The sequence below is a fragment of the Andrena cerasifolii genome, chromosome 7 (genome assembly GCF_050908995.1).
Source record: "Andrena cerasifolii isolate SP2316 chromosome 7, iyAndCera1_principal, whole genome shotgun sequence".
NCBI classification, from domain to species: domain Eukaryota; kingdom Metazoa; phylum Arthropoda; class Insecta; order Hymenoptera; family Andrenidae; genus Andrena; species Andrena cerasifolii.
Genome location: NC_135124.1, coordinates 5,309,697 through 5,326,072, shown reverse-complemented (window position 1 = coordinate 5,326,072; position 16,376 = coordinate 5,309,697). Strand labels below are relative to the sequence as shown.

At 35.2% G+C, this 16,376-nt stretch overlaps 3 protein-coding genes across 13 annotated transcripts in view; 2 read left to right on the top strand and 1 right to left on the bottom strand.

The window, feature by feature from the left end:
- Dnali1 (Putative inner dynein arm light chain, axonemal Dnali1) overlaps positions 1 to 16,376 on the bottom strand; it is a 130,320-nt gene that overhangs the window by 86,891 nt on the left and 27,053 nt on the right. The gene's annotated exons all lie outside the window — the stretch shown is intronic.
- Scrib (scribble planar cell polarity protein) overlaps positions 1 to 16,376 on the top strand; it is a 76,753-nt gene that overhangs the window by 53,390 nt on the left and 6,987 nt on the right. For 8 of the 11 annotated variants that reach the window (XR_013086029.1, XR_013086030.1, XM_076816716.1 and 5 more), the window contains exons 9-26: positions 460 to 626; positions 706 to 866; positions 1,095 to 1,205; positions 1,307 to 1,531; positions 1,598 to 1,840; positions 1,964 to 2,048; positions 2,533 to 2,697; positions 2,788 to 2,963; positions 3,392 to 3,532; positions 3,628 to 3,783; positions 3,866 to 3,946; positions 4,313 to 5,113; positions 6,552 to 6,659; positions 7,036 to 7,215; positions 8,128 to 8,286; positions 8,378 to 8,758; positions 10,028 to 10,186; positions 15,008 to 15,448. Coding sequence is in view for 9 of the 11 variants with exons in the window: in XM_076816716.1 (XP_076672831.1) it covers positions 460 to 626; positions 706 to 866; positions 1,095 to 1,205; positions 1,307 to 1,531; positions 1,598 to 1,840; positions 1,964 to 2,048; positions 2,533 to 2,697; positions 2,788 to 2,963; positions 3,392 to 3,532; positions 3,628 to 3,783; positions 3,866 to 3,946; positions 4,313 to 5,113; positions 6,552 to 6,659; positions 7,036 to 7,215; positions 8,128 to 8,286; positions 8,378 to 8,758; positions 10,028 to 10,186; positions 15,008 to 15,448 (3,940 nt within the window). In the remaining 2 variants the exon portion in view is untranslated. The remainder of the gene's footprint in view (positions 1 to 459; positions 627 to 705; positions 867 to 1,094; positions 1,206 to 1,306; positions 1,532 to 1,597; positions 1,841 to 1,963; positions 2,049 to 2,532; positions 2,698 to 2,787; positions 2,964 to 3,391; positions 3,533 to 3,627; positions 3,784 to 3,865; positions 3,947 to 4,312; positions 5,114 to 6,551; positions 6,660 to 7,035; positions 7,216 to 8,127; positions 8,287 to 8,377; positions 8,759 to 10,027; positions 10,187 to 15,007; positions 15,449 to 16,376) is intronic. The other 3 variants (XM_076816715.1, XM_076816720.1, XM_076816721.1) reach the window with 3 other exon arrangements.
- The window catches only part of LOC143371513 (transmembrane and ubiquitin-like domain-containing protein 1), a 66,771-nt gene continuing 64,464 nt past the window's right edge, over positions 14,070 to 16,376 (top strand). Inside the window, exon 1 of the mRNA XM_076816753.1 lies at positions 14,070 to 14,081. The gene's annotated coding sequence lies outside the window, so the exon portion shown is untranslated. The remainder of the gene's footprint in view (positions 14,082 to 16,376) is intronic.

Genomic DNA, 16,376 nt, shown 5'->3' with positions numbered 1-16,376 from the left:
TTTGTCCAGTATTACTTTTTAATTAAATTTTATTACATTTTTTTAACATAAGGTTTTGTGTATACATTGTACGGCTTCCCTAGAGTTCTCTGAAGTTATGTTTTAAGTTTCATAACGATCCGTTAATATTTCCTCAAGTTATCGCGATTTATGTTTAAAGAAATAATGATTTTGGACGGCGAAAAATTTTTCGTTTATAATTTTTAGCTCGAATAGTAATGATTGGATCAACAAACTGTAAATAGAAAAAATGTGTGTCGCGGCGAGCTTTATAACACTGTATTTTTTTCAAATTTAGTTTAATAACCGTTCAGTTTAATTTTCCAGTCTTAGCGTTTGGATGACAATTCTCTTCATTTTCGAGCGCTCACCCCAATTGCATTCGACCCTTCGATTATGAACATTGAAGTATCTTCCCCTGCGTTTAACAATGTTCTAATGTCGATATTCCTTTTCCAGATTACACTACTTGCCATATTCCTTGATTAATTTGAATTTAAAGGCGGTGTGGTTAAGTGAAAATCAAGCACAGCCGATGCTTACTTTTCAAACCGATATTGACGAGGAAACCGAACAAGAAGTACTAACCTGCTTCCTTCTGCCGCAATTAGAGATCCATGCCGATGGTCAGTGCTTCATTTCCCTGGGATTACGATTAAACATAAGCGACGCGCGACGAAAACTTTACTTACCCCTTTAATTTAGATTCGGGAAGGCTTGGCATGCTTGTCGGAATGAGAAATACTGTTCAAGGTGGGGAAGTACGCGAGCTTGGCAGCAGCGACGACGAAGGCTGGCAAGAAAGGGAAGCATCGCGAACGCATTCAGTGAAATTCACAGACGAGCCTCTAGAAACCGATAAGGAGGTGAGCAAGTTGTACAGAGCAAATCCTCCTAGTGTCTTTAGATTCGCGTTTTTAACACTATCGAAATATTTCATGTGTTGGAAGCGTTCTCACTCTTATGACTCTCTGTGCGAAAATTATATCAACTGAAAATGAAACAGAAATGTCTTTTTCTTTCCTGACCACTTCTCTCTCTCTCTCTCTCTTTTTTTTTTATGACACATATCCAAGAATTTATATTTATTTTAGACACCGTTTGTACGCCAAAATACGCCACATCCAAAAGAATTGAAAGCCAAAGCTCATAAATTGTTTAGCAAGGGGAAGAACGACAGTCGATCGGCGTCTACAGAGGAGCAGGTAATTGCAATCTTAAATCCTTCGTTCACTGTATTTCCGACGAATATATAACACTTCACTTACCGTATTTCTAAACGTGGAAATAAACAACATTCTTTCAGGATGTTTCGCAAACATTCGGTTTAGATAAAACTGACACTGTCGATGTACCAACGAAACCTAGCGACTTGGCACTAGATGCTACAGAGCAGAGCGTAGCGAAATCTGAATTCGCGGAAGACGAAGAAAAACAAAGCGTACCTGGAATATTGACTGATAACGCGGATCTTCAATTTAACAACGAGCCAGAAGTGGTTCTGAATCAATATGTTACAGAAACTAATACTGTAAGTATATTAGTATCAGTAATAGTTTATTGATTTGTTTATTTATTCTTTCTTAATTTCTTGTAGGACATGGGAACTGAAAGTTTAGTATCCGACTCGAAGACTAGGAATGACAAGGAGGATGAAGAATCTGAGACTGAAGAAGCACAAAGACACGTAGAATTTTCTATAGAAGGTGCTGAGTACGAAGGTGACAGCGATTCAAATAGGCCAAATAGACTTCATCGTAGAGACACTCCGCATCACTTAAAGAATAAACGTATCCACGCATCGATGGACAAAGAAAAAGTAGCTTCCATTATAGCACAAGTAAGTTCGCTGCCTACCTGTAACATAGATTTCAAGCAGTGTTAAACAGTAATAAATAAGTAGATCCACGCAGCTATTTATGATCGAGTAAAGGAAATTTTATACAGCTTTCCGTGTGTACAGGCACTTATGAAGAAAACTGACGAAACTCCTGCACCCACATCAGCAGCCACAGAGTTCACAGAGAATTTCGACGCTCAGAGCCAAGGTGATATAATCACATCACTCGTTCCTTCTGTTAATCGCTTAAGGATATCTTTATACATTTTATACAACTTGCACGCTGAATTTGGAATAACACAGTCTTATACTTGTATCTTATCCTGGCAATTGCATTAAATGGCGAACGCCCGAGGCTCTTTAACGCGATTGCATCGTAATAACTGGCAGTAAATAGAAAGACCGTGATAAGATATACTTTTTGCCTCGGTTATCTTATCTCTTATCCCGTTATCAATTTAGTTAGTTTGGTGTAGCGAATCTACTTGTACGTTGGGAAAATTACAAAGTGGAAATATCCGATGGATAATGCGAACGAAACTTGCTGCTATTCATTAAAGTAAAAATTAAAAAATGCCGAAGAAATATAGATGTTTTGTGAAAAAAAGAAGAAGTAATGGTACAGTTTAGTAAGGCACGATACAAGTAGTAATTCAGTATATTTGATGCTAATCAAGTGTACAACTGCATAGGTGCGATATCTGATGCTGAGCCAACGATAGAAGTTCGAGAGGAACAATATGAAATTCATATTGAGAGAACGACAGGTGGTCTTGGTTTATCAATAGCTGGTGGCATTGGCTCCACTCCATTTAAGGGCGATGATGAAGGCATTTTTATTTCCAGAGTTACCGAAGGTAAACACCGTGAATGCATATTAAACGAATACGTACAACGACACGGGATAAGAATTATGCAAATTTCAATTGTAATTTTTCATTTTATAGGTGGCCCTGCAGATTTGGCAGGTTTGAAAGTAGAAGATAAAGTATTATCCGTAAATGGGGTTTCAGTAGTAAACGTAGGCCACTACGATGCTGTAGAAGTTCTGAAAGCATGTGGGCGAGTTCTTGTGCTAGTAATTCAAAGAGAAGTTACGAGAATAGTACCACCATATGAGCAGGTAATACATTATTAACCCTTCGTGGTCACACCTTCTTATAATCACAAATTGGTCACATGGAGTTCACTGCACCCCAACGTCATTTTTTGAGTTACCATTTTCGTATTTTTGAATCTTTTAAGTTTTCAGTGAAAATTGCACATTCGCAATACTTATACAGGCATGGTCTAATAGTCTTTTTCTAGAAATGCAAATTTTGATATGATAAAGTTTGTAGTTGAAAATGAGCGACTCTCCACGCTTGTGAGGTAACCCCGATTTTTTAAATATTTTTTTTACTTTTGTTTTTGCGATAAATCCCCTTTGAAAGACGCAAAGGCGCGACATATCAATTCGATAATTGCTCTTGGGGTGCGGTACACCCCGTGTGACCACGAAGGGTTAAATATGTTCGCTGTGATGTAATTAATGCTGATTATAATATTCAGCAGGCGTCTTCAAGGAAAGATTCGGTATGCTCCAGTTTGAGTACAAGTAGAGCTCCAAGTGCGACGTCTCATGTATCATCTACAGGTTTATTGCATAATTTAGAAAATGGCGACGCTTCTTTACCTCACGAAGCTATTAAGGTATTTCAATTATTTATTTCAATAATTAAAAACTTCGATATACAGATTCTTAGGAAATATATCAAATTTAAATATATATTCATTATGTTAATTAGACTAAGAAAATTCCGGAACCTATACCCTCGATAAAAGAAGGGAATGAACCAATGGTATCTGTTCTTGTTCATACGACATTAATACGGGACCAAAATGGACTTGGATTTAGTATTGCTGGTGGAGAAGGTTCTCCATCGTTCAAGGACAGCAGTGATGTAAGACATAACATCTTTAACATTATCTTCTATATACATGCAATTTCTGGATGTTCTTATTTTTCTTCAAATATAATTTCAGGCAATATACATTTCGAGAATAACCGATGGCGGTGTGGCGCAGAAAGACGGTAAATTATTAGTTGGAGACAAAGTGATATCTGTAAGTTTATTTTTAACGATGCACAGTGGGGTGAAAGACCCTAAAAGTTGGCATCAATTCCTAGGCGTCATGAAAACTTGTGTTAATTAATTAACTTAATCAAAAACGATTATTTTAAAGTAAATAAAACAAAAGATTCCTCTTTTAAACTTTTTTAATACATTTTTGTACATATTTAATAACACAATCTGTGAAACCTTTTTATTTTTTTTTTATACGGCAATGCAGTGATCATGTCAATGATCTTGTGAACTAGTATCACTGTCGTCTTTTAGGGTCTCCCACCCCTCTGTGCGATGTAACGATACATACCGTAATATGGTTTTGCACGCATTTTATCTGAAATATTATAATATTACCTTCTAGATTAATGGAGTTGAAATGAGAGGAGCTAAGCACGAGCAAGCAGTCGGTCTACTAACGGGTTTGGAACGATTCGTCCGACTGGTAGTCGAACGTGACATCCCTGTTTCACAAGCAAACGCGGCCACGGTCGTAACACCTTCAGAAAAGTCACCGCGTGTAATCGGTGCACCTAGACCGTACACAGGATTATATAACGCCAATAGTTACATAGCGAATAGACCAGGTTACACTGGGTATCGGCGTTCCGTCGATGCCGACAGAACTCTGTCGCCGAGTCCAACCTCGAAGACACCTCCGCCTATGAAACTCGAGACTACAGAGGTGCCAAAAATGAATGGTGTTACAGAATCGGGAGGTATTAAGAACGTTCCTTCGATATCGCCAAGCCCAACAAATAGCCAACCACATCCACAACCTGCCCCGAGGCATAGCATTTCACAGCCGACGATTACACCCACTGCAACTGCAAGCTCGACGCCCACATCTTCTACAGAGCCTAGGTCGACCTCACCCCAGGAGGATATACAGGTACCCAAGCCTATCACCAACGAAGAATTTCAGGCTATGATTCCCGCTCATTTCCTTCGACCTCCTACTTCCTCGCCGTCGCCAACCTCCCACCAAGGCCCTATCGTGACAGTGACAATAAAGCAGCCTGATAATCTACCTGGAGATGTCAATTTTCCTCCGGCCCCCACTACACTTGGTAAAGTTACTGAGACCATCACAAAGAGCACTCTCACCGAGACCGTCGTAACTCGAGTGACAGAAAATGAATTGGTACAGCCAGTGATCATTGAGGTATGTGCGCTTGGTAGTTAGATGCATGAATTATACCGTACGTGCAGTTTAAGGAAGGTTATCCGTCAAAGACTTGGGTTGAGATAATCTTGTTCAATTTTCATTTTTCGAATAGACAAACATATTTGCATTGAAAGTACTAAAATTATATTCATATAACATCTGAACGAAAAGGTATGCTTTGTAATCTTTATTCAATATACCATTGAGTTTTTTTTTTAAATGCGAACTTTAAATACTACGTATTAAATACTTTAAGTAAAATTTAAACGCTAATATTCGTTATTTATTAACTTATTTCCATGCTTGGGTGATAATCACAATACTGATCAGTGTTATTTTACTAAATTGCTACTTCTGAATTTTAACAATTCGCAATGCGATAGCGACGTTACAATTGTTTGAGAAACATTTTATTATGATTAGCTACATGTCCTAAATAATTGAGAATATGGTGGTACAGTGGTCTCCCTTTTGCATGCTTAATAAAGAAAATAATGTTTTCATAAATTGTGATCTTACATTATTTTATATAACAAAGCTTGGTAGAATTTTTTATTAAAAACAATTGACTTCCATTCTGGAGAGAACAACGATATACAAATTGTTGTGGATGTTGTTCGTATATGTGTTTACTTTTATTCGTATAAATTATATTGTAATTTACTGCATGCCTCTAAATTCTGAAGCGATTGCTGTTACTTTGATCCAACGTTTGAACATAATTATTTTCCTTATGCAAGATGATTCTAAAGAATAGATCGGGCTATAGTCCTTCAAATGAAAATAGAAGAACTTAGTAGAAGGAAATATTGCACAGCTTGGCATCTTTTCTTTTCCCCATAGACTGCAAATATGCTTCTACATTTTTTTTTTAATGTAATGATAATTTCATTTCACATATAAATCACGTAAAAAATATAAAAGAATAAGGTAAAGGAAGGGTAAAGAACAAAAGCGAGTGAGAAGTTTAATGTACACTAGTGATTAAAAGTGTCTTTCGTAAACAAGTATCTTTTGTAAAAAGAAGGAAACTGATTATAGAATTTGATTAAACTGAACTGAAGCGTGCAATATTTCCCCCCAGCCTAAATTTCTCTATTTTCGATTAGAAAATAACTATAGTCCAAAGACAGTTTCTAGAATCTCTCTCTTCACTACGTGTATTGCCAAAGCATATTTGAAATACTGTTAGAGATTTGGTTATATGGGATTATTCGATACATTGGGTGCTTATCTTCTGGCATGGAAATAGGTAAGTAGTATAAACTAAGTACATTTTCCTCTTCTACTTCTTACAAACTGAACCAGTGCATATGTAAAAGCGACCCATAAATTTATGATTAAAAATTTATATGTAAAAATGATTTTCTTCGCTTATGTCTTATTTGTGTTGAATATATTAACCAAATCTATATATGTATTGTTAATGTTATAGGATGTAGTTCTTGTAAAAGAAGGATCCTTAGGATTCAGTATCATTGGAGGTACGGATCATTCTTGCACTCCGTTTGGTGCAAAAGAACCTGGAATTTTTATATCTCATGTAAGTTTCTAAACCATTTACCAAGATTTTCTTTAATATCACTAACAACATTCCTTAGCGATAAGTACTCCAAAATTCATCCAGTGGCGTGCAAAAGTATTCGGCCACCGTTTAAAATTGCATAACTTTTTTAAAATTAATCCAAACGACTTGAGTTTTTTTGAAAAGCTAGAAGGATTAGTTTGTCACATAGCAAAATAATCCTTCTAGCTTCTCAAAAAAAGAACTCAAGTCGTTTGGATTAATTTTAAAAAAGTTATGCGACTTTAAAGGGTGGCCGAATACTTTTGGTCTTAATTATGTATATTCACACGTTATTGTAATTTTAAGAATTATGGCTACAAAATTGTGTTGCAACTATTCTATTAATATTAAGGTCGTGCCTGGGGGTATAGCTGCGAAGTCTGGTAAACTAAGAATGGGTGACAGGATATTGAAGGTAAACGGTACAGATGTAACAAAAGCTACGCATCAAGAGGCTGTGATGGAACTTCTGCGACCAGGAGATCAAATTGTGCTTACTGTTCAACATGATCCATTGCCGGAGAACTATCAGGTAATTCTTTCATAATCTATTTATTTACTGCCTGCTAATTATTGCAAGATTCTTGTCTCTTAATTGCGAGATAGCTGCTTAGCTCGAAGATCTCTGCCAAAATGCAACTTTTCAAAGTACAAGTTTACAGTGAATATATTAACGCACCTCAGCTTTTATAATCTTTCATCTTCGGACACTTAAAAACTTCTCGAGTAAATACAGAATTTTACGTTGCATTGTAACGCGCAAAGCAATCAACCTTTCTCGAAAACACGCGCATACTTTTAGTTTATTAGATAAAATAGAATAGAGTACAAGTTTTTTTATAATTATGTATTTGTGGTTTAGCAAACTATCGAGAAACTTTTTTCTTTATCTCATTACATTTATCAATTAATGCTTACTTACTATCTGCAAACGACGGCATTTGCTGCTTTGCTTATAATGATTTCCTCACCTTAATGCCGTTATTTATAATTTGTCCTACAAGCTGGTCGAAACAGAGTACATCCCTGTGACAGTAAGTACTCAATCTATTTGACCTGCTATTTTAATTTTTGGATCTCATGCTTATCCCTATATTAAGCCTGCAAACGAGCTCAGCACCACATCATAAACAATTGCTTTCTTGCCTATGCTAGGATTATACATAGTTTTAAAATTCTTTTCTCCATTGCTTTTCAGGCTTCGTGTTATGTTAAAGAAAATTAATAATATACTCATCGTATCATACGTTTGTAAATTTCTCGTTAAAATTCTATTCGGTATGTTATATGCAAAAGTGAATTAAAAATTTTCAAGTGTTTCGATATCCGAAAATAAAAGGAATAGAGACGAAGATTGATATTTTGTAAATGTTCTGTAACTGCGGGTATTTAACATCAGAGGAATATAATTAAGATTCATCTTCATCATTTGTTTGCATTTTAGGAATTGATGATTACGAAAGAACCAGGTGAAAAGCTGGGCATGCACATTAAAGGTGGACTTAGAGGACAAAAGGGTAATCCCCTTGATCATACAGACGAAGGAGTTTTTATATCCAAGATTAATTCTGGTGGCGCGGCCAAAAGGGATGGAAGACTGAAGGTAATTATTCTTTATAATCAGTGGTTAAGTTTTATGTAATAGTATAGTAATAAGTATTTCGTGTAATTCAATTTTTCATTGTCTAATTTAGGTGGGCATGAGACTTTTAGAAGTTAACGGTACTTCGTTGCTCGGCGCAACTCACCAAGAAGCAGTGAACATACTGAGATGTTCAGGAAATACAATTACATTGGTAGTTTGCAAAGGGTATGACAAAAGCGAAGTTGAGCCAATATTGCCAGTATCTGACGGTAGAGATTCGAAAGAGTCTAGAACGTCTAAGGAATTCAAGGATGCCACGGCAGACGGTACTAAGTCTCTGTCACAGAGTGTATCTAGTTTGGATCGTGACGATGAGGAAGCAGCAACCCTGAGACAAGAACAAGAAATGAAAGCTGAACTTGTGGCGTGGGAGCAAGAAGAAAGAGAACGGGCTTTGATCGAACATAGAGAAAAATCAACCCCTGAAAAAGTAAGATATATAAGTAGTATAATCGAGAAGGTTGTCCTTCATGCAAAAATAAATAGAAATGTACAATAAAATTTGTTGGCATAAGAAGATCTGTTGGGGGGTACGGGTGATTTTGATCAATTGCCAGTCTGGATTTAACGAATTTTGGTACAGACTGTAGTTGATTAGAGTAGGTTTCGTAGAGGATAAGACACTTTCTAAAATCAGTTTTATTGAAGCAATTGTGTGAAAGTGTTGTCTATATATAAATTATTACGCACTATGTGCTGTATATTTTGCATGTTTAATTCGAACGATCGGTGTCTTTAAGGGGGGATCGTGGCTTGTTGAGCCGAAAAATAGGTAACTATTTGTGAATTTTTTGTACAAAAACGGTCCGACATATTGATTTGAGGTTTGGCAGGTTGTTTTATTGTATCTTGAACTATTGTTCTGAATTTTTACGTGACAGTGAAAACAAAAATATGGCAGATACAGAGACAGCGTTGAAAAATAATCCGGTAGCCCTGGCGTTGACGAAAAGCACTGTAAGGGTTATCCGAAACACAAAAAGGAAAAGAGATTCTTAATCTATATGAATATGGCTATCGGTGGTAGTAGATTTATTGCCGCATCTGTTACCGTTCCTTTTTTATTTAAAGAAGTTTTCCCGATTTTGAGGCAAAACCTTTCTTAGACTCAAATCAGGGCGCTTCATCTTCTTCAAATGGCTGCCATTTTAACATTTTTTAATTTTTCTTAATGCATCTACTACTGCCACCCATAACCACATTCATATAGTTTAAGAATCTCTTTTCCTTTTTGTGTTTCGGATAACCCTTACAGTACTTTTCGTCGACGCCAAGACCATCCGATTATCTTTCAACGCTCTTTTTGTATCTGCCATATTTTTTTTTTCACTGTCGCACAAAAATTCAGAACAATAGTTCAAGATACAATAAAACAGCATGCCAAACCTCAAATTAATTTGTCGAACCGTTTTTGTAGAAAAAATTCATAAAGAATTACCTATTTTTCGGCTCAACAAGGCGCAATCCCCCCTTAATTTTTCAATCTCTCTATTATCGCACGTATTTTCAAAGTGGTTTTTCTCGATAATAAAGGAAGGTTGTACGAGAAAACTTTTCTGTTACGAATAAAATCTCTAGTTTCATATCTCTTTATTAGATTGCAAATAAAATGGAATGAAAAAAGATCTAATGAGAATTGGTATTATCAGTATTGTAGTATAGTACTATTTTTAATACTGAACTTTTTGATGCCCCTCAGGTATTAGACGTAGTAAGAGCAGCTGAATCATTAGTAAGCAAATCAAACAGCCCTGTCGATATGACGGTTGCACCACCGAAATCGCCGGGTGGTACAAAAGATCTTAAAACAACCACTATCGTGATGAGCAAACACACTTTAGCTCCACAAAATACAAATGTAAGTACTTTTTACTTTCTAAACTTTTAGTAGAAAAAAAATGAATATACTTGCATGTTCTTCAAAACATCGATTGATTTGCTAGCAGTAGTCAATTTTACCGACAACACTTTACTTACGCGAATACGACAACTAATTTATATCACTTAAACCACGTGCAAAAGAAATCATTTAAATTGGATGCATAAGTGAAATGCATTTTCATCAATAATTTATTAATTTAACTGGAGGGTGTTGATATTTGTGCACACGTAGACGCTTAATTTATTTACTATCATGCAATGTTATGAACTCCTTTTATTTACGTGGGTTGCATTTTTCTAATTTAATTACTGTATACACAATATTATTGCTTTTTATATTTTACGTTTCGTGTACGAGGAATGCATGATTTTAACATGGGATTTATTCACAATTATAAACCATCATATTTCATTGTGCTAATGTACCCGAGCGTGTGCGTGTATGTGTGTTTCTAGATACATAGATGTATAATTTATTAACAGAAATATTACATGGTTTATAAATGGCATTGGAACAAAAGGAGAGCGACGTTTAAATATTCCAATGTGTTAATAATAAAACTATAAAGGAAAGTAGTTTTTCACTATCTCGAAAATAGAAAAATTATTATGGTACAATGTGGTGCTAATAAAGAAACGTAGCTCTTTCCGAATAATATAATCGACATTGCGAGAACTTCAATTCTATACAATCGGATGGTAAATTATGCATTTGTGTACATCCTTATACGTTTGCATAAGCATGAAAAATAGTTTTCATCTAAATGTATTTTATTTTACATCGCCAAATAAATTAGGAACGTGTTAGTCTAGAATTCATGTACAGTAAACATCGAGAAAAAAAAAGAAGGAATATTAATACAGTACACTGCTCCAAAGAGGAACAAAAATTATAATTGGTAATGATTTACTAATTCTTGAATATTACCGGAAGGAAAGCAATATTGACTCTTTAGTCCATTACACTTTGAATAAGAATTCCTTATTGCTAGAAAGAAATTTTACTTGTCTTTAGCATACACTCATTCTGAATCTCATTACTTATTTTTTAATATGTGACGCATGAAATGTACATTTGTCAGTGTTCTTAGTGTCGCATGCTCTCCTGAGCAGCAAAAACAAGAGATATTTCACGTGTTTACAGAGAGTGGAAGGTGATAGTGCTACTTTGGCTGCCCTCTAACAGGAGTGAGTTGTTCTACCCTCTACTCATTTTCCCTGTGTCTACGTCCATACCTCTGAGTCCGCAGGACTGTGCCATAATAAATTGTTCTAAGGAATTCATGTCGTTAACTCGCATAATCACTGTTTATTGCGTTTCATGGGTATAATTGTTACACAACTAACTATCGTTACTCCATTTGTTACTGATACTGCCACTATAATATTAAGTGTATTATTGCGAATATGCTGACTGGCTGGATTGATTTTGCGATTGGTTTCTCGCTTTGGTTTGAATGGGGTTAAGACTTTAATCGTCACGGAAGTGTGATATTCTCCTTAGCTACAGACTCTCGTGTACATATTCATCACTCCTTTGTTCATAAATATTGGTTAAATGATGGAAATGAAAATGAAAATATATTTCTGTGATAGGTAGATAAAAGTCATAGACGAGAGCTTCCCACGTATTTAGCAGATATTTTTTAGCAATATTTGTACATTAATTCTTAGACTTGTTTCGCGATCTATCATGAAATGTTAGAAATGTATAACTGACTATTGTAATTGATTGAGTTTAAAAGCTCGTGTGAATCTGTCTTGGGTATTATATCAGAAATTATGGAAAGTAAGAAGAGATGACCACAATGGCAGTATACAATGCCTATCTTTAATATGAATGCCAAGTTAGAAGTATATTAATTATAGAAGGTGGGGCATGATCCAAAGTACAACTGAAAAATAGGTGATTCTTTGTGTGAACGTGATTCCGAAATGACCAACAACATTTTTTCACAAGAAGAGGCATTTCGAGAAGATGATTACTTTTTAAACTTCACCGTGTATACACGGACTTGAGTACGACTTAATTAAAGTGCTTGCCTTTTTATTTGTTACTCATTATTTCTTCTATACTAGAATCTGTAAACATTGACGATGCTGTAAGAAAAGGGCCCATAATATCACAATTCGTAAATCAATATTTTTCCTCAATAGGGGAGACCGGGGCTAGTTGATACGTTCTTCAGTTTTAAATTTTTTAAATTTTTATTTGCATTAATTACTTAATAACAAATATGCCAAAATATACTTTGGTCCTTCCTCTTTAATATATAGTAAGCGAAAACTTGAGAAAATACATACAAACTGAATGAAAAAATGTTACTTGGACGATCAATTTGGATGTATCAAAACTATTTACTGTTTCTCCATATAAACGAAAACAGTTAAAAAACTTTTGTTAACGTCAAGGTACACAGACGTACACTGAATCGTAGTAAAGAATTGAACATCAAACTTCACATATCTCGCTCAAATTAAGCTACATATATAATTCGTCTATATCAACCTGCCCCTGTATCATCTAGCCTCATTCTCCGCTACACCTCTATACGGTACAATAAAGAAATGAAACGTAGTTAATTTCTGACACTAGTGTTTCCGTATATCGCTCGGCATTTATTTTAACTTCTTAGTGGTATGACTCAAATAATACAATAATTCTTTACACATTATTTGGTATAATTTTATATTATATAATTTTACATTAATTTCTTGGGATAGTAATACTTCTATTAACAGGAGCATTACTATCTTTTGTCGTGTTTATCGGTCGTGGTTGTACAATACTAACCTTAACGTTCCATATCACACCCTTTGCAACCACAAAAAAATTGTACAAGAATTTATAAGATCAAAAAACGAAATCCCAGCATTTCCCATTCATGCCTCTTCGATTTGTTGAACGATAGATGTGGTGTTTTCAGTTCCTTTTAATATTTAAACCACGCCATTATCAATGTTTACAAACGCTAACAAATAAGAAAAATAATGAGTAATGGATACTTTAATCGTGTCGTAATACATACATATCTGATAAATTCTGGAACAAAACTTTATCCCACACTTTTTATTGTTGTTTATATAAATAGTCCCCATTCATGTTGTACCGCAAATTATGTATGACCCACCTTGTATTTTTTAAGAGATTTCTATATTAATATACTTAGAACTTACATTCCTAGCAATAAGGAGGTATTACTGTTTTTGATGTTTTCCTTTGTGATACACGGCTTGATAACCGAAGGAACGAGAGTCTATATTTATACGTAACAAAGTATTAATAATCTTTGAGGAATAATTTAGTTTAAAATTTTCGTTGCTTGTAGTACATTCAACATGTTGTTTTCAGTAGCCCTATTTATTTAGCATTCTTCTGTTCACGACATTAACGGAAAGTAAATATCAGTTTTATAAATATTTCTACAGACATTTTGGTATGGTATGTAGTCAATATGCTAGGTGTATCTTTTCTACGTTATTAACAGAATAGTTCGTGTAAAGGAGAATAGGATATTTTACTACTTCCAGAAATATAAACATCATTACATAATAGAGGACAGTTTATATCCTGTAATTCATATTTATATCTTCATTTTTATATATTTCACCACTCAAAGTGAATGAAAATAATGCGTGTATCACTAGCCAAGGGAATTTATCCTGAAATATCAAACCCTAATTATTTACACTTCATTATATGGTGTATAGTTGAAGAAGTGATATAAAAAAAAAAATATCGTTTCAGACATTAAATATTATTTGACAAGGTACTTATGCGTCTAGCATTTCTTTCCGAGTTATAAATACTACGCGTTCTTGAATGGTTACTGGTGTAGTAAACTCATATCATTATTAAAATATAAATCAGTGTACTGTACTCTACAAATTTTCTATAAATGTTACATGTTGACATAAATCTAATGGACCAGATGTTTATATTACAAAGTATGAAAATAAGATAGTATTTATATCTAATTATTAAAAAAAAAAAAACTGATGTTAATGTTGAAGTTCCAGTTGATTGATATAGTAATGAGACACGCGCAGTGCTTTATTTGAGTGTATCAATGCCCCAGGTTCTTCTGAAAATAATTATGTTTAATTACTATTAATACTATAAAAAGCAAGGGAATAAAATTTCCGTGTTCACGATCGATGATACAGAGACTATAAGTTCCTGTTAATGAGTTGAGTACGATCCGAGATAGAAATTGAATAATTTATATTATTTCAGAATACACTTGCGATGCATTGATACGTATGAAAAGATAAAGAATAGGGTACAAACGTGAAGTAACTTTATAAAGTCGATTTTAATACATTTAAAATCATTGGAAGGGTATACAAAGAAAATTATGCGCAAAGCTGCATGAATTGTTGCAATAATAGTACAATTGATATAATATTGAATGTACAGATGGTAAAAGGATTGAAACGATTGGATGGATAAGTTCAAAACTAATTCCTTTTTAATGCTGATATAGATTTTGTATGAGATGTAGTATTGAAAATAAATCTGTTTTTAAAGTACAAGTACTAGTTTTATGAAAGTCAAATATTCTAAACATCGAACATCAGGAAAATATATCTTTATTTAATGATGTAACAGTTAACGGTACATTTAATTTCTTGTTGTTAAAAATTGCCAGAGTATATCATTTGTGTTTGGACGTTGCTTTTCTCGTACAATTTTTCTGTACTACACAGCTATGATTTTATATTTCTTTTGTATTGTAGTTTCCAATAGAGAATTGCATTAATTTTACTAATATAATTCTTCATGTTATTTACTCAGTCGCTAAGGAAAGACAGGGCTGGAACATCAGTGGATTATCCATCGACCAAGTCTTTAGTCTCTATCCTCGCCCCACCGATGAATTCTGATCACACTATTAATAGGCAAACTCACTCTTCTCCAAAGAACAGAAATTCTATACCAAAACACATCACCTTTGCCAATTTCCCACCAATTACTAACAAAGAACCAACGAATCACACCTCTTCGACCACGCCGAAGGAAGAGCAACCTTTAAACCTGCATGATAAATTCAATTCTGAGCCACAAATTGCTCCTTACAAATATCTCTATCAAAATCCCACCAATACCACTTACTCTCGTTTCAAACTTCCTCCGACACCATTGACTTCTCCCGAATCCATGGGGCATCTTGGCACTTCGACTTCTTTTAGCAAACAACAGAACGCACGCTCTGTTGATGGGAATATTCAGGTTGAGGTGGGTTTAAAAAGCATGTTTAACTAATGCTAGTTCACCTAGTCTTAATTAAAACTCTAGTGAGAAAGCTGGTACGTTTAAATTATAGACCTTTGCTGCATAGTACACATAACTCACGTTAACGAAACGTTTTGCATTACTCAAGTATAAATTAGGGAATGTTAATACAGTGGTGTGCATGTAACAGGCACAAGTGTGCGTACAGTAGGACTCCCGAATAGTTTCGCGGCTATGAAACGGCCGCGAACATTTCTGGAGGTTCTAAAGAGGGTATGGGTTAGGTCTGGGTCACAACCATCTGGCCCTCGGGTCGAGTGCCAAAGTGTCAACCGTCTGCGGTTTATGACATTTGCATCGAGGCGTCAAATTGGGGTGCGTGATATGGGATGAGTGTATGATATGCGAAACTAAAAGGCACGAGTTACTGAGCAAAAAATATAGTGTATAAAATTAGCAAAGAAATAATCCGAATATAACTGTGTTTCATCTTATTATTACCGCGACATTTGCGCCAGTATACCAAAAGTATTTAAAAGATTAATAAATTCACAATATAGATCAGCGCCGTTCAGGAGTTGCCCGATAGAGGTCAGACTGCCCGGGGCAAACACTTGCTGGCGGCGGGCAAGACACGCCTCCCCGGGCAATACGGTACAGATGCACTAGGATGAACAAGGACCTGTACGAGCCTGTACTCCCGCCACAACCATTCCTTCCCACTCCGCTGTAACGATAGCTGACGTCACTGCCCGGAGCTTTGCCCACAGCGTTTGCCCTGGGCAATAGCGGCTGCCCTAGCCCTGAAAATGGTAGCATGACCGGCGCTGATATAGATACTTCATTTTTACATACATTAGTAGCTGTTAAACCCATCAGGCTTCTCTCCTGGGTACTTACTTTAAGTAGTCTCGAGGGTTGGCAGCTTGAG